Genomic DNA, 24,507 nt, shown 5'->3' with positions numbered 1-24,507 from the left:
CCCGAGCAAACACTGTTTACGCCAAGGGCCTGGCAACGCTACTGCCTCCCCCCAGTTCCAACCGGGTCCCCCAACTCCAGAAGCCCCAAACCCAGGCTCCAGAGCCCTACACGCGAAAGCGTGGGAACTGGAGCCAGTCGCTCCTCCTCCTGGCGGGGCGGAGCCGGGCGCCTCCGGACCAGTGCGTGCGGCGGCGCAGGGCTCTCAGTCGCGGCAGGCGCTGCTGAGCGGGCCGAGGGTGGCCAGAGGCGCGTTCGCAGGGCTCTGGGACTGCCAGAGCCGGCACAGGTCGGCGCGCGAAGCCGCGTCGGAGCGCACAGTACCGACCCACTCAGGCGCTTCGCCCCGCCCCGACGTCCGCGCCAGTGGCCTAACCTGCCCGACTCGCCGAACTTGCCTCAGCTCCCAGCGGCAGCAGGTGGCCCCGGACTCCCCGCCGTCGCCGCAGCCGAGGTGGGCCACGCGCCCCGGAGCCCTCGCGAGCGGGATGGATGCGGACGGGGACCTGGAGGAGCTAGCCCGGCTACGCTCCGTCTTCGCCGCCTGCGACGCGAACCGCTCCGGGCGCCTGGAGCGTGAGGAGTTCCGCGCGTTGTGCGCGGAGTTGCGCGTGCGGCCGGCCGACGCCGAGGCCGTGTTCCAGCGGCTTGACGCCAACCGCGACGGCGCCATCACCTTCCAGGAGTTCGCGCGCGGCTTTCGCGGGGCCCGCCGCGGGGGTCCGCGCCGGGGCTGGGGGCCGCGAGAGCCCGCGCCCTCCGCGGCCCAGGTGGGGTCCGACTCCGGGTCCGGCGAGGAGGACGAGGGCGACGAGGACACGGCAGCGGCTCTGGCCGCTCCCTGGGACCCGGCGAGCTCCGGCCAGGCTTGGCAGGACTTCCAGGCGAGACTCGGGGACGAGGTCAAGTTCATCCCCAGGTACGAGTGTGGTTTGGAGGGCGGGAGGTGGTGGTGGTGTTTCCTTTTCTTCCCGGGACCCTACCATCTCTCCCCCTTACCTTCGGAGTGGGCAGACGCCGTGGATCCGGTCTCTCCCTTGTCTCCATTTATTGATTCACTTTAACTTTTCCCAAATGAGACTCTTTAAGGAACGAGAATCCTCTCAGCTGCAAAGGGCACTTAGTTACACAGTCCAGAGTGAAACCCGCAGCGCCCGGAGATTCTTCCAGGACTCTGGTTTAGGAGTGCTCCCCAAACCTCGGCGACTTGATTATATCGTCTCTTACTCCTGGCCTCCAGGCTGCAGTCGCAGCGGCAGCCCCGAGCGGTGACCCGGGCCGCTAGCCAATTTGGCATTCTCTATAGTAGTTTTTGGTATTTTCTCCTACTACGTAGAAAACAAAGCCTTGCTATGCATTTATTTTGCGGCATACAAATATTCATCACTGCTACGTGCTGAGCATTTTACAAGTTTGTTTAATATTCAGAGTAACTTTGGGGGTGGACTTTCTTATCTTTGATTGATGGAGCAATTTCGACCTAAAGACGTTAAGGGACTTGTCCAGTTGCTGAAAGAGCAGTATTTGATCCCAGATGTTGTGAACTGAAAACCTCTCACTTTTTATACCACAGAATAAAATGATAAAATCACACAATAAACTACTCTTGTGGCTCTGACAGAAATAGCATAGGATCAAGTTACTTTTCAGGCAAAAGGGGGATGCCTGCAGGTTCAGGACTTGGTGGGAAAGATACTCAGGTTTTATTGAGATTAATTTGCATCTGTCTCTGCTTCTAGTCATTGTATGTCTTGAGCCATTCGCACATCTTCCTCGGGCACCACAAACATCTTAATGCTATGTTTTTCTGCTCTCTGGATTTTCATTGAAATTGTATGGGTCTCTGGCTGTCATTGTTGGGAAGATCTGAAAGGCATCATTTGGTTGGCAGTTCACATATCTGAGACAGAAGACTGAGAAAAGGAAATAGCTCTGGAAGGCAGCAGTGACCTGGCTCACCCATTCACAGCTTACACCTACAGGGCTAGGAGTTCTCACTTCCTCCACCGCCCAGCTTCTTCTCCCTCCAGTTTGAAAAGTTCAGGGAGTACTGGGCATGGAAAGTGACTCACTGCAGTATAAGAGGAATTGTGTAGAGAAAGTGGGTGTGATACCCATCTTTCCTATTATGTACAAATGAGTGAAAATGCAGTGTCTCCATCAGGGAAGTTAAAAAAAAAACAAAACACTTTGAATATATATATATATATATATATATATACACACACACACACATATACACACACACACACACACACACATACATACTTTGAATCAGCTTCCATCTGTAACTTGGTTTGGGTCCAGCTAGGTAAAAAAGGTAACAATATTAAGAATAAGAAAAGGTACACCCACACCATATTTTATACACACACGCACATACAAAACTACTTTTCAGAGTTGTCAGGTCTCAGCAGCAGATATTTGACTCAGCCTCTAAATGATCAAAATGATCTTGTTAAGGTCAGCGTACAACCAGGACTTAAAATTATTGATGGCATTATTCTTATCACTGTGCCTTTCCAATTCTTGAGAACCTATTAAATTTAATGGCACCAGTGTCACCTGGTAGACTTGTGTCCTAAGCCCCACCCTTGCCTTCTGTGAGATTAACAAATACAATATTTGCCTTCCTGTACTTGTTGAAGAACTAAACTGAGTCGCTTCATCTGATTGTTTCTATGGCAGCCATTAGCTGTTTGGGTAAATTGGGTTCCTTCTATTCCACTTCCTCATATAGCTGTTCACCTTCTCTTTCTCCCATTCAAACTTGATAAAAATCTGTTGTTATTGACAATGCCGTTGTCATTATTTTAATTCTGCAAACATTATTGAGTGCCTCCTTTGTGCCAACCACTGTCCTAGGTACTGTCCTAGGTCCCTGGAGACAAAGAGCAGGAGACCGTGGCTCATGCCCTCAAGTAGTTCATAGTGTGAGTAAAATATTTCTCAAAAATTTCCTTAGAGGGCATGTAAAAGAAAAATTTTTTGCAGGAAACTCCACGTATTGTGGGCTTCCCTGGTGGCTCAGTGGTTAAGAATCTGTCCGCAGTGTAGGAGTTGCACAAGACTGGGGTTGGATCCCTGGGTTGGGAATATCCCCTGGAGGAGGGCATGGCAACCATTCACATATTATTGCCTAGAGAATCCCATGGACAGAGGAGCCTGGCGGGCTACAGTCCAAAGCGTAACAAAGAGTCAGACATGACTGAAGCGACTTAGCATGCCATGAATTGTGGGCATAGCCCAACAGACTGCCAGCAAGCAGGAACTTTCTTTGAAGTTTTGAATTTTTATCTCAAAAAAAGAAGTCATGTATTTGTTCATTTTACTGTATAATATCTTGCGAGTTGGTTTAACGTAAAATATTATATTTTCTTCCAGAGAAAAAACTGTCTCTCTGGGAAGGTGTGCCATTTCACCTGGTGCCTTAATTTCTCACCTGGTGCCTTAATTTCCCACCTGGCACTCCATCTTCCTGCGGATAGCCCCCTGTCCCATGCCTGTCTTTGGGGACTATTCATGTACAATTTGAGGAGAACAGATATCAGATATAGGAATGTTTGGTTCCTATAGAGGCAAAACTGGTGGTGGTGATTTCCATTTCAAAGATCATTCAAGCTCTTAGATGAAAATGTTAAGCAAATTTGGGTTAAACTCCTCAGTCATTGATAATTGTGATATTAGAGAAAAATAATTTGTACTGTGAAAGAATAAAAATAGTCTCTGAGATATGTGTTAATACCCTCATAAGTTGGTTTTCCCTTAGAAAACTGAGGGAGTCTTTGCCTTCAAGCCTGGGGAGGGAAGCATCCCAAGTAGCCACGTGACCTGCTCACCTGAGGTGGACATGTGTAAATGGTCCAGAGGGTCAGGATGGGCCATTGCCACTTCCTGGTAAGCTGGAACAAGGTCAGCCGTCAGGTGAAACCAGAATGGGCAAGGCAGTGTAGTTATGTAAGAGAATTCCAGAAGGAAGGTTGCATCAGGCCAAGAAAAAGTCATGAAGTGGGGAGAGAATGTCTGGGGAGAAACAGAGACCAGACTTGTAACCACCTAGTGGAGCCAATTTCTGGGGCCCCAGGCATTATCTTGGTGAAGGGAAGGTTTTTACACAGTGGGTACTTAGTAAATATTTGTTCAGTGTTCTTTGATTCCTTGCTTCATATCCTGAGAATGCAGTTAGTTCGTGCTGTATGCATTCTCTTCATTTCTTTTGTTGGTTCCCTCCCTTTATTTGCAAGTTCCCAGTGAGAGCTCATGTGTCCTGAGATTGGCAAGGAGAGAAGGATACAAGGTGTGTGTGTGTGTGTATGCATGCATTGACCATTTGACCGAGGAGGGGGCATGGCAGGAATTCATCTCTCTTGTCTAGTCAGAGCCAGAACTTTTCAGAGTGTTCTTAGTCCCATCTGTAGAAATTCTGAGTTTCACTTATGGACTGATTAACTTTAATAATTTAGAACCCCACATTCTCATAAACAGAAGCACAAGGGTCCAGCCAGCACCAAAACCATGATGGACTTGTGAACGGGCATGAGTTTTGCCACAGTATTTAGAGCAGACCCAGAGTGGGTGCCTCTGGTGTAATAAGGGTTCGCACAGCTGATGACCTGCCAGACAGGGTTAGGGTGGGATTTGTTCAGGCACCAAAATTAGACCCACGTGGTCAGTTGTTTCACATGGTCTGTGCCCTTTCTGTGTGCACAGTGTTGAAGAAGTCTTTTGCTGAATGGCTTAGAAACAAGAAATTTAATTGAGCCAGAACTACCCACATGTGAACTGTCATGTGGATCATCAAAACAGTTTGCTTCAGCATGTCTGTGTAACTATGAGGATGACAGCTAAAATGGAGTGGAAATACAACGGCTGACACCAATGCCACTTAACTTGTAGGACGAAGCTACAGTAGGCAGAGGCACAGTTTCCTTTACATTTCCCTTTCTTGGGGTCCACTTTGGGCTCTGATTGTCTTCTTTTGTAACAGTGCAGTTGCTTCCTAAGCCCACTTCACCACTTCAAGATGTGGTGCTTGGAAAGATGGAAAAGGGAGAGGAGAGAGGGATGCACAGAGAGAGGTAAACACAGGGAAAAGGCTGGAGACCCAGCGTGAGGAGGGCAGGGTGAGAGGAGGCAGAAGACTAGCAGGCAGATGGAGAGACACTGATGATTGATTAGGTAGTGCCTCAGTTTCCCCTCTCTGCCCACTCAGTGTGGTTCTGGCCCTGAGCCAGCTTTAAGTGCCAGAGTTAAATTAGCTCTTCTCTGCTTGAGCACAGCTCTTAAAAGTATCTTCCATATGTGAGCATCTGGTGCTTTGGATGGTGTTTGTAGTGTTTAAAGATAAACATATTTGTCACTCATGTGACCAGTCATGTCCGGTGTTCATCCAGAAATAAAGATTTGCTCTAACCTTGAGGTACCAGAGCGGGTTGGACCTCAGTCCTGGAAGACGTTCAGAGATGTTTTTGACTGTGTGTGATACTTACCTTTGGCACTAACTTTGGGGCCTATCAGTGCTAGCCACAAGCTTTCCAGAGATTTTCTGACTTTTCTTCATTCAGACCTGGGAGTTTGTGTGTGTGTGTGTGTGTGTGTGTGTGTAGTGTTGTTGCTGTTTAGACACTAAGTCATATCTGATTCTTTTGAGACCCCATGGTCTGTAGCCCTGCCAGGCTCCTCTGTCCATGGGGTTTCCCAGATGAGAATACTGGGGTGAGTTTTCATTTCCTTCTCCAGGGATCTTCCCAACTCAGGGATCAAACTGGCATCTCCTGCATTGACAGGCAGATTCTTTGCCTCTGAGCCACCTGGGAAGCCCACATGTGTGTGTGTGTGTGTGTGTGTGTGTGTGTATAATACATATATTTTATATATTTTTATGTGTCTGTACATCTCTATATAGATTATATATGTCTTTATTTCTAACTGTTGCTTGTCTGTTGCTTTTTGTTTTTTCTTTTCACAATTATCTGTGTCATTACCCTACTGCTGAGTGGGAGAAACCTATCTGTTAAGACTACAGCCCTTCCTTGAACCTTCCAAACCTCCCTCCTGGGCCCGGCAGGCGTCTCTGTGTGGCTTACCTTTTATGACCTCTGCTTGCTGGTGGTGGCCCCTTCTGGTTCTGATATTGGAATTTCATCTCAGGGTAGTTTCTTTTTGGCCTCTTGGCCCCAGAAAGGTATTCTGGCCTTCCCAGCCTTAGAGGACTGCCGGCTTTGGCCATATGGACAGGGGGCTGCTCTGAACTCGGATCTCACGGACTGTTCAAAGCACTGCTGTCAGGTTTTGAGGAGAGATTGTTCGCTCTGCCCTTATGATGTGGGTACCAAGTAAAGTGCCTAAGACGGGATGCCATTGGAAGGCTGCTCTCCAAGAACTACAGACTCTTCTCTAGCCTGTCTTTTAGCCTGAATTTTTCATTTACTCCTCTCCTAAATCATTGTTGAAATTCAGTCATGCTACTCCTATCACTTTGAGCATGTAAAACCTGTTTCTGGATTTCTTCCCAGGTTATATGATTTGATTTTATCCGTAAAACAGAAGTAGCCAAATTTGGCTAATCTTCCTGGAATGGAAGCGTAGAGGCTGATGGCAGAGCCTTTAGAAGATGGTGAGGTTAGGGTGCCAAGGTGATTCAGATGTCTGCATTTTTCTCCTAAGAGAATATACAGAAGATACTTTCTTGCTTCCCATATAGCTTGTTAAAGCTTAGTTGTACCTGACTGCAGTCTATTGTTGGAGGGAAGAAATGGGAAGAGACGATTTATCATGGGTATTCGGGCTGCTCCTATGTAACTGTTAGTCTCATATCAGGTTATAAAATGGAAAGTAAACACTGTTTCCCAGAGTAAAGTTGTAATGATGGAATGATATGTATGACTTCTTTGATATTAGTTCCTCAAAAAAAAACAGTTTCATTGGTTCAACTGGTAAATATGTGGGGTCTTCCAAATTATAATTGCTTCTGTCAGAGTAATTATAAAAAGAGAAAGGTGAATTTTAACTCTTGAGGCCTTCGTCTATATGCCTTATAAAAGCAAGACATATAGATGCAGTAGCTCAGGCATGTTTCTTTCATTCTTTCTCTAATTCCCCCAGTATTCATGTGCCTGCCCATGTCCCAGGCGCTAGAGAGACTCCCTTGCAGACCTGACCCTGACCTTCAAGGAGCTTATCACCTTTTTGAATACCTAGGAGTTTCTGACACCCAAAGGAGCTGAGATGCAGTATAATATATGCAGAAAAATACCTTTGGGCACATCTCCAAAATGTAGAAATTTCATGGCAAGATAGTTCCTCAAATTGGGGGCCCTTTGGGTCTTTACATGTGTGCTTGGGAATCTTAGAAGACTAAACAGTTTTGTTTTCATTTTATGTTATCATTATCTGATAATATAAAACAAATTAATTTGAGCAGATTTGGGATCACCTAGATGACTGTGCCGTGACAGATTACTGACTGACTGAGAACCTGCCTGTGTGGTGTTTAAGGTTGTGTGGCATCCACAGCACGCTGTTCTTGTCATGGGCTGGTGAGGAAGGCACAGCTATGGGCCTAGTGTAGAGACGTGTCCATGTAAATTGAAAGTGACCAGCAACACAGAGTGTTGGGTTGTCTGCATTCTTAGTCGAAAAGTGATTGAGGAACAGGGTTTTGATCCTGTGAGTGTGGCTGGAGAGTGCAGCACACAGGCTTCCAGGACCATGATGCTATTGGCTTTGGGGCTGTAGTTTCAGTAGCGGAGTGTCCCTTGTCAGATTAAATAAATGTTTCTCATTCTCACTCCCTTGATTCTCCAAACATGTGTTGGTCACATAAATGCTTGGGAGCTGTAAGTATAAGGAGTTTATATCTGGTTTATGTTTGTTCATATTTAAGTAACATGATATAAACAATGTTTATGTCACCTCTGGAATCCATAGGAGATATTTTCTTATTAAGGACTACATGTTTATCAAGTGGGAGAAATACTGTTTCAAAAGGACTTGAAATTCTCAAGAACTATATAAGATGGAAAACATTAGCTTCCCTGGTTTTCATTGCATATCAATCTTGTCTGTCATTTAAATTCAAGATATAATATGAACCAGCAACTCCACTGCTGGGCATACACACTGAGGAAACCAGAATTGAAAGAGACATGTGTACCCCAGTGTTCATTGCAGCACTGTTTATAATAGCCAGGACATGGAAGCAACCTAGATGTCCATCAGCAGATGAATGGATAACAAAGCTGTGGTACCTATACACAACGGAATATTACTCAGCCATTAGAAAGAATGCATTTGAATCAGTTCTAATGAGGTGGATGAAACTGGAACCTATTATACAGAGTGAAGTAAGCCAGGAAGAAAAACACCAATACAGTATACTAACGCATCTATATGGAATTTAGAAAGATGGCAACGATGACACTATATGCGAGACAGCAAAAGAGACACAGATGTATAGAACAGACTTTTGGACTCTGTGGGAGAAGGTGAGGGCGGGATGATTTGAGAGAATAGCACTGAAACATGTATATTATCATATGTGAAACAGATCACCAGGTCAGGTTCGATGCATGAGACAGGGTGCTCAGGGCTGGTGCACTGGGATGACCCTGAGGGATGAGATGGGGAGGGAGGTGGGAGGGGGGTTCAGGATGGGGAACACATGTACACCCATGGCTGATTCATGTCAGTGTATGGCAAAAACCACTACAGTGTTGTAAAGTAATTAGCCTCCAATTAAAATTAATTAATTAATTTAAAAAATAATAAATTGAAGGCATAATATCAATATTGTGGAAGAAGTTCAACTTAAATTGCTCTCAGTCTTAAGGATCATTTTTGTTATTTGCCCAAAGAAGAAACTCTTCTTGCCTTTTTCCTACGTCATTCATTCGCTGTTTCATTTAAAATACTTTTGTAATCCATGTGTGCCTGGGACTGCACTAGAAACTGGGTGCTTTAAAATTATATCCAGTCAAAAAATCAGAGTTTCTTGGCCATTTGCTCTCTCTCCAGAGGTGATGGTACCAGAGAATGTAATGAAGAGGGAAAATCACAAAGTCTGGGTCCAGCTCTCAGTGGGAGTCAGGAAACAAGCAGATGAACTAAATTCAGGGAGTTTATTTCTTCTCTTTAGTAAAGCAGTTATCTTGCATGTTAGTGTTACAGTTCCAACAAGAGAGACTCTAGGCTCTGATCAGATTATCACCTCTGTCCCTCTGGTGGACTGTGACTAATGTAATGGACTGGGAGCTCATAGACACCGAGGCCTCCGGGGTTAGGCAGCTAACGTTGACCCGGGGGAATGGAGCTGGGGCCCAGGACCCACCTCTGCATCATCTGCTAGTATAGACACACGTGCTGCCGTGCAGGAGGGAGGCCTGGTGTTGTCACTGATGCCAACTTAGAAAGCATGGTAAGATATCCAGGTTTTATGTGGGTATTTCCAATTTTGTGTTCTCTGTGAAGGACAGAGCACAAAAGTGGGAAAGATACTTTTCCCAGTTTGCAGCCCCTGTTTCCTGCCTGAGAACGAGCACTGGTAAGTTCAAGTGTCAGATGTGATCTTTGCTTTGAAGGTCGTGTTGATGTGAATACGTGGTTCCATGGCACTGTAGCTTAGAACCTTAACCATGCTGCTTCTGCCCCGTCCAAGTTTGTGGGATAGTATTTTGACCCAAAGGTAGTCTATCTTGACTCTCTTTTTTGCTCTTGCATGTTCTTGTACTTTCCCGAGTTACCAAGTTCAAGCCCATCAGATGTTATTGTACAGTATTTTCTATCTCCCGGTTATGCTGCTCTGGTAAGTGCGTCCCTGGGGGAGGAGGGCTGAGCTCTGAAAGCACTGAGATGTCCAAAACACCTTTTACCCTGATGTCTTTCCTTCTCGTCATTTGAAGCTGAATGTATTTGTCACGGATTTAAGACATGGAAAAAAATCAATTGGCATGGAATAAAAATAAGGGAATTTAGTGATAAGAGGTTATATTTTCTGGTAACATAATGGTATATCCCTTCATTATTGGAATATTTTGTCCTTCAGTCAAAAAAGATTTCTGTGAGGATGAAAAGATGCTCATCACTAATCATCAGAGAAATGCAGATCAAAACTGCAGTAGATCATGTTGATGTTTGGTAGAAACCAACACAGTACTGTAAAGCAATTACCCATCAATTAAAAATAAATTTTTTTTTAATTGCAATGGAAATTGCCACTTATTGGCTGCTATCAAAAAAACAATTATAAGTACTACTGAGAATATAGAGAAATCGCAACCCTTGTATATTGTTGGTGGGAATGTAAATTGGTGCAGCCACTATGGAAAATGGTATGAAGGTTACTCAGAAAAGTACAAATGGAACTTCCATATGATCCAGCAATCTCATTTCTGCATGTATATCCAAAAAAATTGAAATCAGGATCTTGAAGAGATATCCGCACTCCTGTGATCATTGCAGCATTAGTAACAATAGCCAGCAGGTGCAAACAGCTCACATGCCCATTGACAGAGGAATGAATAAAGAAAATGTGCTATATACTTCAATGGAATATTACTCAGCTATACAAAAAGAAGGAATTTCTGCAGTATGTGACAACCCAGATGGACCTGAGCACATTATGCTGAGTGAAGTAAGCCAGTCACAGAAGGACAAATAATGTACAGTTCCATTTATATGAGGTGTCTAAAGTAGACAACTTTTAGAAAGTAGAATGGTGATTGCCAGGAGCCCAGGGATTAGGAAATGAAGAGCTGCTGTTCAGTGGGTTATGGAATTTCAGTCGTTCAACGTGGAAAAGGCTCTGCATGAAAATAGGCATGTAGGCAACAACACTGTACACCTCAAAGTTTGTGCAGGACATAGATTTATGTTATATGCTTCTTAACCACAAGAAAAGCAAACATGTAGAGTGTAAAACTTCTTTTTTTTACAGAGGTAAAAGATCTGGATAGCTACAAAGGCTCTATGTCTCATATCTACTTGGATCAGTCCCGAATATAGGCTCCCTCAAGGGTTGTCCCTTAAATGTACTCACACCTGTCATGTTTAGGTAACTGAGCAGAAACATTTGTGATAATGACACATTCTGGGTGCTCCTTCCCACCACATATACTGAAAACAACCACTCTCTTCAGTTTTAGTTTTGGGGGACATTTTATGGGAATGTTCAGCCATGATACCACCTCGTGAGCATTACAGTTATGGAGCATGCTCAAGTGGCCATTTTGTTACAATGGTACCTCTGACCTAGAGTGTTTTGTTTTGTTTTTTTTTAATGTCTGGTTCAAAAACAAACAAGCACAAATCAGTTCTTTATTCTGAATCCGGATGCAGTGGTGGAAGTCTCACCTGCTGCAAGCCTCCTGTGACTGCCTGGTCCCCACATGGAGGAGTGGTGGGAGGTTGTGGCAGGTGCTGGGCTGTTGCCCATCTTCTTGGGCATGATGGCTACAGTTTTATCTCCAGGTGTGACCTCATAATTCTTGCTCCTGTAGAACAGAGTGACAGTCTGCCCTGGCTGAGGTGGAAGAATTCTTGAGGAGTCAACCAACATTTGCTTAGAAAATCCATGTTTTTATGATGCAGCAATCCCACTGCTGGGTATACACACCAAGGAAACCAGAATTGAAAGAGACACATGTACCCCAGTGTTCGTCTCAGTACTGTTTACAATAGCTAGGACATGGAAGCAACCTACTGTCCATCGGCAGACAAATGGATAAGAAAGCTGTGGTACATATACACAATGGAATATTACTCAGATATTAAAAAGAATGCATTTGAATCAGTTCTAGTGAAGTAGATGAAACTGGATCCTATTATACAGAGTGAAGTAAGTCAGAAAGAAAAACACCAATACAGTATATTAATGCATATATATGGAATTTAGAAAGATGGTAACGACGACCCTATATACGAGACAGCAAAAGACACCCAGGTATAAAGAACAGAGTTTTGGACTCTGTGAGGGAAGGTGAGGGTGGGATGATTTGATAGAATAGCATTGAAACACGTATGTTACCATATGTGAAATAGATGACCAGTCCAAATTCGATGCATGAAACAGGGCACTCAAAGCCAGTGCACTGGGATGGCCCAGAGGGATGGGATGGGGAAGGAGGCGGGAGAGGGGTTCAGGATGGGGGACATATGTACATCTGAGGCTGATTCATGTCGATGTATGGCAAAAATCACCACAATATTGTAAAGTAATTAGCCTCCAATTAAAATAAATTAATTAATTTTTTAAAAAACTACAGATTCCTGGATATCCTCTCAGACTTGACAATATAAATATCTAAAGACACACACACAAAAAGAAAATCTATGTTTTAAGACATTCGTATGCCATGTTTGTAATGGACTTGCCATAAACTAGTGTTCATGTTTATGATCCAAATATGTTTTCTTTTCCTCCTTGACAATCTGTTGGCATGGCATGTAATTCAGTCTGGCAGATATAGTTAGGTTGGGGATGTTAATGAATGAAGTGTGGTCACACGTTTCTGCTCTAACACAGTATCTGTATTTCAGAAGAACCTGATGTTCTGCAAGCACACAAATGATGTATGAGGGAGAAAATAGGGATGGGGCCGATCTCTCTGTATCTATACAGATTTGCATCCATAAAACTAAAAAAAAATAATAGCAAAATTTTTAAAAAGTCACATTAGATGCCTAATAGAAACATGCAACAGTCCAGAATATCAGTACAGAAAAACTGTTACTGTTTTAAACAATGAAAGTATAGCATTTTGCAGCCTATTTTTTAAGGTGAAGGTAGCTTCATGGATGGAGGTATGTGAGTTGTGGTTGCTGAGTTACGGGGACAAGACAAAATGCACAAAGACAAAGCATGTGGACAGTTTGTGCCAAGAAGAGCCCAGGGAGTGGGCACTGTGTCTAACACCATGTCCACTTGCAGCCAGCTGCCTTCAGCTGCAGTAATGGGCTTGCATTGGGTGGCTGTTACCTGGGCGCAGAGCATTGACATGCTGGGAAATGCAACTTCCAGTTCTGCATCAGATCAGATCAGATCAGTCGCTCAGTCGTGTCCGACTCTTTGCAACCCCATGAATCGCAGCACGCCAGGCCTCCCTGTCCATCACCAACTCCCGGAGTTCACTCAGACTCACATCCATTGAGTCAGTGATGCCATCCAGCCATCTCATCCTCTGTCGTCCCCTTCTCCTCCTGCCTCCAATCCCTCCCAGCATCAGGGTCTTTTCCAATGAATCAACACGTCACATGAGGTGGCCAAAGTACTGGAGTTTCAGCTTTAGCATCATTCCTTCCAAAGAAATCCCAGGGCTGATCTCCTTCAGAATGGACTGGTTGGATCTCCTTGCAGTCCAAGGCACTCTCAAGAGTCTTCTCCAACACCACAGTTCAAAAGCATCAATTCTTTGGCGTTCAGCCTTCTTCACAGTCCACTCTCACGTCCATACATGACCACAGGAAAAACCATAGCTTTGACTAGATGAACCTTTGTTGGCAAAGTAATGTCTCTGCTTTTGAATATGCTATCTAGGTTGGTCATAACTTTCCTTCCAAGGAGTAAGCGTCTTTTAATCATTCACCTACTAATGTAGGAGAAAGCTAATTGATGCTGTAGGAACATGCACTGTGTCTGAGCAGTCCTAGTCATGAATATAAATTCATGGGAGACTAAAGCAAGGCACCAAGCCGAAAATGAGGGTTAGATTGATTCTGTGTGCATGAGTCCAGAGGTTTTACATTGGTCTAAAAGGATACAACTGAGCAACTGAACTGAACTAAAAAGGATAATGCACTGCCTGTCTGCTGAAAGATTACAGTGAATAAGCTGTCTTCAGGCGAATAGATATCTGTCCACAAAAGTCCACAGATCTGTTAGATAGGCTGTTACAATCCTAATGAACCCTGATGAGAATTATTATAATATTATGTTGTAGGTGAGCATTTGGACCATTAAAAAGTGACCTATTCTGCTGAGTAATATTTAAAATTAAGGTTCTTATTCCACAACTGAATAATAATTCAGTTCTTATTGAATTCAATTTTTGATTCAACTGTTTTAAGCAGTGCTAGCATATATTCACTGCGAAGCTGGTGCGTTTGTTTATGTGATTAACCCCAGTGAAAGTACAGTGATATAAGCCACTGTGTTAGTAGGCTTCACCAAGGGAATAGAGCCAGTAAGATGTAGTGGCTAGGGAACAGTATGGGGAGTGTGGAAGGAGCAAGAGGGGCAGGGTTGGATTTATTTTGAGGAATTGGCTCACACCATTGTGGACGCTGGCAGGTCTATAATCTGCAAGGTAGACCAGAAGACTGGAGACCTAGAGAAGATGTGATACAACAGTTTGAGCCCCAAGGCAGTGGGCTGGCAGAATTACCTCGTCCTTGGGGGTACTCATTCTTCATTTAAAGGTCTTCAACTCTTTAGATGAAGCCTGCCCACATTCTGGAGGGTAATCTGCTGTACTCAAAGTCTTAACAGATTGAAATGTTAATCTCATGTACAAAACACCTTCATGAAGCAATTATCCTTCAATTAAAAATCAATTTAATTTAAAAAGGACCTTCATAGCAACATCCAGACATGTATAACCAGGTATTTAAGCACTGCAGCCTAGCCAAGTTGCCACATAAAATTAACCATCACAGCTGCTAAAAAAAACTTCTCCAGATACTCTGTTTTTGGGATTCCCTGTTTTATGGGAATCACCTCTGGAGAGGTCAGAGAGCATTTTTTATTGCTTCCAACTTATAATATGTGCACTAGAAAATTTTAAAATATTTGTTTAAATCTGAAAAAAAATCCCACATACATTATATTCCCCTTGCACTGTTTCCAAATGCCTAAACACTTCCAATTTTCTGAGGCAGCTTTAAAATTTATTAACATTTTTCTGTCTGCCAAGGAAAGGCTTTGCCTCCTTGTGTTCATGGCTCCGAGATGACCCCCTGGGAGAAGAGGGCTTATTCACCCTGGTGTCTACCCCTCCATGCTCACCCTCCAGTCTCACTCATTAGAATGTCCGTAACCACACTGAGCCCCTCATGGAAGACACATCTTGAATTTAAGCAGCCTCAGTCGTCTAGCAAGTCACACCAGCACTTACCATTGCTACACTTCCTCAGGCAAATGAACTGCCTGCTCCCCTCCTTTATTCCCTCCCCTCCTCCCTCCCTTCTGCACAAGCTGTGGGAAAAGCACTGTACTCAGAAGTCCAAAGATGATGTTTGAATGAGAAACAGTACAAAACTCCTTAGGGTAGGAACAGTTCTTACTTTACTGTCCCCAGCTACCAGTTCTTGTCTCTGAGTTGGTAGCTTAATAACAGGGGTGCAAGCCAAGAGGCATAGGGAAGCCCAGAATGTTCCACCGGATCTAGGTCCTAAAATTCAGCCATAAGAAAGCGATGAGCTCCATGCTCAGATTCCTAGGACCAGGCATTATTCCGCTCCCAGGAGCTCGGCAGACACTGGTTTTTAAATCACGTCTTTTCTCTGCAGCTTGAGGCCTCAGACTAGGGTAGGGGCACTGGCCACCCCTGGGAGCTTCTCTAGCAATGCAGACACTAGGCCCCACCACAGACTTACTGAAGCATCTGTGCTTTAACAAGGTCCCTGGGTGATTTGTATGTCTTAAGCTCTGATAAAGAAATGTGAAGTGAGAGTGTGGGATGTGGTCGAGAATTCCTGTTAAAAAGGTAAAGGGCTTCCCTGGTGGTCCAGTGGTTAAGAATCCACTTTCAATACAGGGGACATCAGTTTGATACCTTGTCTGAGAGGATCCCAGATGCCATGGAGCAACTAAGCCCATGTGCCACAACTACTGAGCCTGTGCTTTAGTGTCCATTAGATGCAACTCCTGAAACCTGTACACCCTGGAGCCTGTGCTCCACAACAACAGAAGCCACTACAATGAGAAACCCATGCATCACATCTAGAGAGTAGCACCCGCTCTCTGCAACTTGAGAAAGCCTGCATGCAGCAGTGAAGACCCAGCACAACCCCAGAAAAGTGAAAATGATGAAAAAAAACAACAACAACATAGAAAAGCCCCAGAAAGAGAATGTGGAACTGAGGTAGAAAAGATAAACATCACCTGCTTCAAAATTTTTGCCTTGGGTTGCCTCTGAACTTGAAATCTGAATTGTGAATGTTAGTGATTGAATTCCCCATGAAGGAAAGAAATTTATACTTCATCAAATCTGTTGTATATTATTTTGGCAATGTGTTCTTCAGAGACAAATAAACCTACAGAAAAGTGCATGGAGCTTGGTGTACAGCTTGCTGACTCCACATTGACAGCATCCAGATCAAGAAACAGCATGTTGTAACAACAGCGTGCATCAGTTTTATGTATACATACATCCCCTCCCTCCAGAAAATAACACACTGTTGTTGTGCAATTATACTCCAATTACAAATAAATAATAATGTTTAAAAAGAACTTTAAAAAGAGACAGTATGTTACCTAGAAGCCTCTGTGCTCCCTTCCAATCACTACAGCCCCTCCCTGACCTCCAGGCCTGACCTCCTATGTGTTTTTTCCTTATTACATGGTTTGGCTTCTCGCACTCAACATTATGCTTGCAGCTCTGTCATTCCCACTGCTGTAGAGTATTCATTGTGTGAAGATACAACTTATTTATCCACTTCACAGTGCATGGCCATTTGAGTCATTTCTACTTTGTGGCTATTACATATCGTGCTGCAGTGGGCCATCTGTCACACATCTTTTGGTCAGCATATGGGCTCACACAATGCCTTGCTTTCTTTTTTCCTTTTTTAAAAAGATTTATTTATTTTTTATTTTTGGCTGTGGTGAGTCTTCGCTACGGCATGCGGGCCTTCTCTAGTAGCAGAGAGTGGGGTCTACTCCGCAGTTGTGGTGCGGTGGCTTCTCTTGTTGTGGAGCACAGGCTCTAGGGCACGTGGGCTCTGTAGTTGCAGCTCATGGGCTCTAGAGCAACAGGCTGAGTAGCTGTGGTGCATAAGTTGAGTTGCTCCATGGCAAGTGGGATCTTCCCAGACCAGGGATCAAGCCGGTGTCCCTTGCGGATTCTTCACCACTGGATCACCAGGGAAACCCCTCCCAATGCCTTGCTTTCAATAACTGTTTACAAAATAACTTCAGCTTTCCTTGCTAACTCAGGGTCATCGTTATGAAGTCGAGTTTCATCCTGGACTTTGGTGTAATGTGTCCCCAGCGTTTGTGGGGATGGCAGTCCAGCTTGGCTCTTTGAGTTCCTGTGTGCATTTTCTGTGCACTTACTATTGTCAGTCCCTCCTTCCTTCCGTCCTTCCTGGGCACCTTAGTATGCTGAAGATGCAGAAAAGCAAAATGATCAGATATACTAGAATTGTGTTTTAAAACCCCCTTTTGAATGCAGGTTATTCCTGTGCCAAGGCGAGGTGGCTCACAGGCTGCTGTTCACAGTTTCTTGATTTTCAGTCTTCTTTTGAATTCTTTATGGTGCCAGGTAACTGAGTTTCAGATAGCTGGAATGCTGCCCTTGTTTTAAAATTATTATTATTTGTAGTGTTGTTCCTCTTCCATTTTTATTTATATTTTAACTCCTTGCCCCCTTTTATTCATTCTGAAAGTTCCCCAAGGTAGACACTGCAATTCTAAATTGTCTTTGTAGAAGTTATACCATCTAGAAAAGTAAGCACAAAACGTGCGTTTATATTATTATGAATACATGTGAGAGCTGAGATGAATCCACAGGAGTCTGACAAGATGTGAGCTTGCACCTGGATCTTGGGCCCCTAGCCCGAAGGTTTGTTATTCAAATTATTTTTAATGTTCTTTTTTTTTTTTGAGTGTTGGGGAAATGCTACAAAAACTGTACATGGAGGTAAACAGATACTACTGGTGTGTGGGTTCCTCTTGGCCACTTGTGGATTATTGCAATAACCTTTTTACAGTTCCTACTGTATTTAGTGATACTAAATACAGTATCACTTGTATTTAAAGCAATCATTCAGCATTTATTTCCATTTTGTTTTGTAGCTATTAGGCCATTTGTACTGCTGAGAAGGGATGTTGCCCACCTTGGTGAGAGAGGGTAGCTCATACCTCAGGAACAAGACTTGGAAAACAGGGAAGGATAAAAGTTTGGGGTGAAAAATGTAAACTGAAATAAATGTAAATGCACAGCTGACTGAAATTGCTTTTTCATGATCTAATGAACCAGTGAATTAAGATGATGACTCAGTTAAGACTGGTTTTTCTTTGCATGGCTCTCCTGAGTGGTTGAGGTTAGATTCCATCAGGAGATAGGATTTGAGGATCTGCAGATCATTTGCTCTTTTCATGGGTTGCGGCTCTGGGAGCACAAAAGTAGACTCTTCAGCACAACCGATCCTGGTATAATGTAAGAAAGTCACACTTCAACAGATTTTTGGCTACCATTTTTTTAAATCACATTTCAGAAAATCACCCTATAGTTCTTCAGAAAACCAAATGAAAAGTAATTAAACTTTCCTGCAGTTTGCTAGGGAAGAAATGAAGGTCAAAGTTCCTCCTCTTATCTCAGGAAACTTCCACCTTGTGGAGAATACACCCCAGGCATTGTTGAATGAGACCAAGAACCTCTCAAACGGTTTTAACTGTTGGAATGTTGAAATTGAAGATGTCAGCATTTTATGTTAAGGTTTTTTGATGTGGACAATTTTTAGAGTCTATTGAATTTGTTGCATTACTTCTGTTTTATGTTTTGGATTTTTGGCTGCGAGGCATGTGAGATCTTAGCTCCCCAACCAGGGATTGAACCTATGCCCCCTGCATTGAAAGAGGGAGTCTTAACCACTGGACCACCAGGGAAGTCCCAACAACATTTTATTTTAAAGGGGAAGTGTGTTCAAGAAGATTTGTAAGAAAATCTCTACAACTAATTTTGTTTCAGTTTAATATTTCTTGGTCCATCTCTGCACAGAGAGACTGAAAGACCATTATTGGTTTATCTTTGTGTTTGATGGTTAGGTAGCAAGGTAGGTAGGTAAAGGCAATGATTCTTAAAGTTGATTAAAAATTCTTCTGTGTTATTTTTATACAATAACTAAAAAAAAACTAAATGTTTACAAATAGTTTTAAGATAGTTCAAAGATGCCATGTTAATAGAAAAGAAATTCTCATTTAATTACATGATTTTCAGAGCAGATTCTTACAACCTGTGAGAAAAACTTTAAAGAAGGCTAGAGCAAGTCGTGTATAATCTCCAACAGATCTTCTTGCCAGTATGATGTATACTCAAGCTTAAGGTCGAGATTTAACTGTTGAAGAAAATGTGACTATAGCTTATGCACCTAACAGTTCTATAATATCAATAATAATTTAGAGTGAAATGCCAGTCATTCAGTAGTTAGTAGTAGGTATTCAATGTATGTTAAAGTACGAATTCAAGAAATAAATTTACTGCTGAGGTAACAGATAGAATACACTTATATCCCAGAATATGCTAATTTTAGGAGAGAAAATGAGTTCTTTCTTGGAACGCATGATTCTGGAGTATGTTAAGAAGTTCAGGAGATTTTAGAAAGACAAGCAAATCCTTATCTTCTATAGAAACGTGATGAGTTATCTATGTAATACAATATTTTAAGTCCGTGTTGATCTTCATTAAATCATGTGATTTAATTCATGTTTTTGAAATTCACATATATATGTAATAGTATTTATAAACTTAAGTATAAATATTAATTTGTTTAAGATGCATTCTAGTTTAATTTCTTGAAATATATTTGGAATTCACAGCATTGTTGTAGCCCACTCAGCTTGGAGTTCTGATTTCAGAATCCTCAACCCACAAAAACACAAGTCCAAGGTGGAGGAAAATGAAGGGGCCTCTGTATATCAGAAATATTAGAAATCCTCCTAGGACAGTTTCTCCAGTTGACCATTTCTGACTCTTTTCAGCTTTCTTAGTAAATGTTACATAGCAAATATTGGACACTTCCCCTGCTGGAAACAACGTGAAAAGAAAAAGGTGAAAATCAAATGAAGGCAAAAGGCGGCCAGCAGGTTGAAGAGGAGTGTAGATTTTGAAATCTCTTGCCTGTAGATTTCAGATGCAGTCTGGTGTGTTTTCTAGAATCTCTCCTTTCTCACTGTGTTCAGAAGGGGATTGACCTGTTTCAGCTTGGCAATCAGATTCACCATAGTGTGTCTCCTTTCTGATCCTGTGCCCTGAAGTCCCCTCCGATCCCTCCTCACCACTGTTTTCTTTGCCCTCCGTAAGACAGAGTCCTTCGCCTGCCTCAGATCCAAACAAAGCTCCACCTTCTTCACTTCATCTCCCACTGTGCCCTTCTTCCCCAGGCTCCAGCCTCATTCACTCATTCATGCGGGATCTGTTGCTGGTCAGATCTCTGAGTGCTTCAAGAGATAATGGAAAGATATAAGACATCCACAAAAAACTCAGTACATAGCGTTTCATAAAATGGCAGGGGAAGAATCTTCTTGTGGTTGAATCAGTCAGGTCATGCTTCATGGAAGTGGTGACTTTTGGGAGAGCCTTGACTGATAAGCAGGGTTTGGTTTCTAGGTAGGAAATGCAAAAAGTTTGGGTTTTGGTCAGAGAGTAATATTAAAAGATAAAGCTGTTTCCCAACACTTTTCAGTCTCAAAAATTGAAAAAAAAAATAGTTAAGGGATGGGATGAAGTGAGATCAACTAAGATAATACATTTGTCTCCTTTGTTGAAAATTTATGTATTGTTTGTTGGGCATGGTGCAAAATACTTGGGACTGTGAGCATCTAAGAGTGTTTAGAAAATGGGAAAATTGAAGGAGATGAGATAGGCAAGTAGAGTGGCCATAGAATGAGTTTACAAACCAGAATTTTCCTATGAATAAAATGAGGACTAATATTTTAAATTATCTAATATTATCTAAATATTATATTATTGTCTGACAACTTATTTTTATTATATATGTTGTCCTTTAAAAGAGTTCTGTATAAAAAGTTTATTAGTAAATAAAAAATAAAGTTATTTCTAAAACATAAAAATTTTAGGTGTATTAGCACAAAGAAAATCTTCTGTTAATTCCATGAATATTTTAAAATTACATAAGCAGAATAGTTAGTTTTGGAAAATAGGTAAGTGTTTTAATCAGTTACTTTTTCATGTGTACCTCTAATACTTTTCTGAAGAATATAATTCTTTCAGAATATAATTCTGAAAGAATTATATATATAATTCTTTTTTTTTCTTTGAAGAATATATATATTTTTCAATGTGACCTTATTATGCTTTTTCCCCCATAAAATTGCTTGTAATCTTTTTTAGAGTTATATTTTATGATTATTAAACTTGAAATTGTTGGAGTCAGTAATTGATTCTTCTCTGTAGGTCATAATATTTTAATTAAGAAAATTATTCTCTGTACAAGGACTGAAGAGCACTTTTAAGAGCAAATTATGTGATAAGCTTAGAGCAGATTCTACAAAATGGAAGATATTCTCAATTCTATTTTTCTTTTGATATTGACATGTATAAATATTGACTTCTGTAAATATTTCAGCCCTTGATTGTCACAAATTCTATGTTTTTGCCTCCCTTCAAAGTACTTTCTTTGACAAATATCTTGACAAGTTTCTTAGCTTTTATGAGACAAGACTTAATCAAGTAAGTTGTCTCCATTGAAGACCCTTGAATGTTTTCCCATACATTGATGCTTCAAAATTATAGGCCTTTTCAAATTCATTTTATTTTGATACAAGGTGTATCAAAGATATTGATGTTTATGCTTCTTCAGATTTGTGTCTTCTGGTTCATATGGAGAATAAATGTTGACAGACTTTTTTATAAGCTTATTTTTTTCTGTTTTATTTATTTAGTTTTGGTTGTGCTGGGTCTTTGTTATTGCACAGGCTTTTCTCTCGTTGAGGCAAGCGAGGGCTCCTCTCTAGCTGCGTTGTGTAGACTTCTTATTGTGGTGGCTTCTCTTGTAGCGCACAGGCTCTAGGGTGCTCAGGCTTCAGTAGTTACACTGTGCAGGCTCAGTAGTTATGGCCCACAGGCTTATTTGCCCTGTGGCATGTGGGATCTTCCCGAATCAGGCATCAAACCTGTGTCTCCTGCATTGGCAAATGGATTCTTTACCACTGCGCCATCAGGGAAGCCCCTATAAGCGTATTTTTAAGCTTGCTGCTGCTGCTGCTGCTGCTACTGCTAAGTCGCTTCAGTCATGTCTGACTGTGCGACCCCATAGATGGCAGCCCACCAGGCTCCCCTGTCCCCAGGATTCTCCAGGCAAGAATACTGGAGTGGGTTACCATTTCCTTCTCCATTTTTTTTAAGCTTATAGAATCTTAAAGATGCTTATAAGAATCTTTTCAGATTTGCAGGAAAATTGTGTAGACAGTACAGAGAGTTCGTATATAACCTGTACCCACTTTCCCCCATTATTAACATCTTGCATTGGTGTAGTACATTTGTTAAAGTCATTGAAATGATATTGACACATCATTAGCAAATGAAGTCCATACTTTATTCAGATTTCCTGTTTTTCCCTGGTGTCCTTTTTTAGTTCCATCATTCCATCCAGGGCACCACATTATACTTTGTTGTCATATCTCCTTAGGCTCCTCTTGGCCATCTTGGACAGTTAAATATTTCAAGCAGATTACACATTTATCACCATCTCTATTAAGAACAGGAAATTTGGTGCATTAGGCATGCACTTTTGTTTTGTGAAGACATTGCTTCTCTAAAAGGATTTATTTCCAAATATAAAAAGTATTACCAATACAATTAAGCCATACTAAAAATAGTTAAATCACAGTAGCAAGGACACTCTAGTTACTGTCTGTTGCTCTGTAGCAGGACTCTCCACCTTCTGTTTTCTCTACCCATTTCACATACACTGTGCCTGTAATTTCCTCATTTCCTGTCAGTTTGGCTGAAAGGCTGCCCTGCAGCACTGTGCATCTGCAGGTAGCAGCACCACGGGCGGGTTCTCCTGGTGGCCTGCAGGGCAGCCCTCTCCATCGTTCTCATCAGCACTGAGACCAGTAGGAGTGATCTGTCTCCAGCTTCTCTTGCCTATGCTTAATTTGTTTTATCAGTGAGTATTCCTGTTTCCCCACTCCTGAAAGGAAAATCGTAGTTATCTTGTGTCTGGAGAGAGTCAGGAAAGGAGAGATGAGTTATTACTGGTTGTCTTCTGATTTAGCTGCACGTTAATGGGAATGTTTCCAACTGCACGGATGTCTCACTACCAGCTGAACGGCAAAGGTGAAAAGCGCACATCCACCAACTCATCTTGGCTTATTTTAACACAGCTGTTAATAACTTTAATGCACGGTATAATAACAGTTACTGCTAATGTAACTTTTTGATTACCGAAAAGGCGAAATGATAAATACTAAAGTGGACTGAATACAGGACAACAGGCTTAAACTGGAATTGTTCCTGGCAAACTTGAGAAGGTGATAGATGTCATCTGAAGGGAAAATTTAGCATAGAAACTGACATAACACTCTTTAGTTTTTTCCCAGTCCCTCTCTTTCTTGCCAAAATAGACATTTTCAATGAAAAATAACTATAATACACCTAATTGCACTAACATTACTAGATTATGCCTACATTTGACTTGACTTGAGGTAAATTGATAGAAGAGAAATATTGGGAGAATGGATGTGCATTATAAGTTAAGAATTCTGAAATTAAAAGGTGCATATTCCCACATATGCCTGTTTAAGTGTTAGTCACTCAGTCATGCCTGACTTTTTGCTACCCCATGGACTGCAGCCCACCAGGCTCCTCTGTCCATGAGATTTTTCCAGGCAAGGATACTGGAGTGGGTCGCCATTTCCTTCTCCAGGGGATCTTCCCAACCCGGGAATCCAACCCGGGTCTCCTGCACTGCAGGCAGATTCTGTACCAACTGAGCTACAAAGGAAGCCCTGTTTACTGTCTGCATATATAAGCACATTGATAATGTGATGTCCATAAATGAAAAAATGTGGTATGGACCCAGGATCAAGATGTGAGCAAAGGCTTATTTTCCTGGGCATTGCCCCATCCCCATTCCTGTGCTCAGGGCCTTATGCTAATAGACTATAAAAGGAATCAAAGTAAGGCCCATTTGGCCCTTTGCCTGTTAGTATAAATAAAGTTTTATCAGCACACAACCAAGCTCATTCATTGGTTGTTGTTTATGGCTGCTTTCATGCTACAATAGCAGAGTTAAGTAGTAACAGCAAAGATGGTAATATTTTATATCTGGTGCTGTAAAGAAAAGATTTACTGACCCCTGGACTATATATGCTTTGCAGACTGACCTCAAGTGTGACCCAACTCTCATTTGTCAGTTTCCTTTGCACTGGTCCCAGAAGACAACATTTCTGTCCAAGGGGCTTCCACACCACACAACTTTCTTCCTTTCAGCCTTTTTCCAAAACACAATGTATTGATAGAAGCGGACAGGAAATTACCACCTACTTCTGTCTAACTCATTTGAGTAGAAGAGTCAAAAAGAATAACAGATTATAACAGTGGCTAAC

General features: G+C 42.3%; 1 protein-coding gene across 1 annotated transcript in view; it reads left to right on the top strand.

Moving 5' to 3' along the window:
• The first annotated feature begins 261 nt into the window (after positions 1-261).
• The window catches only part of RASEF (RAS and EF-hand domain containing), a 91,514-nt gene continuing 67,268 nt past the window's right edge, over positions 262-24,507 (top strand). The window contains exon 1 of the mRNA XM_055578880.1: positions 262-918. Coding sequence (XP_055434855.1) covers positions 488-918 — 431 coding nt within the window. The 5' untranslated portion in view covers positions 262-487. The remainder of the gene's footprint in view (positions 919-24,507) is intronic.

The sequence above is a fragment of the Bubalus kerabau genome, chromosome 4 (assembly GCF_029407905.1).
Source record: "Bubalus kerabau isolate K-KA32 ecotype Philippines breed swamp buffalo chromosome 4, PCC_UOA_SB_1v2, whole genome shotgun sequence".
Classification (NCBI taxonomy): domain Eukaryota; kingdom Metazoa; phylum Chordata; class Mammalia; order Artiodactyla; family Bovidae; genus Bubalus; species Bubalus kerabau.
The sequence above is the reverse complement of the archived record's forward strand: the minus strand, read 5'-3'. Positions and strand labels throughout refer to the sequence as shown.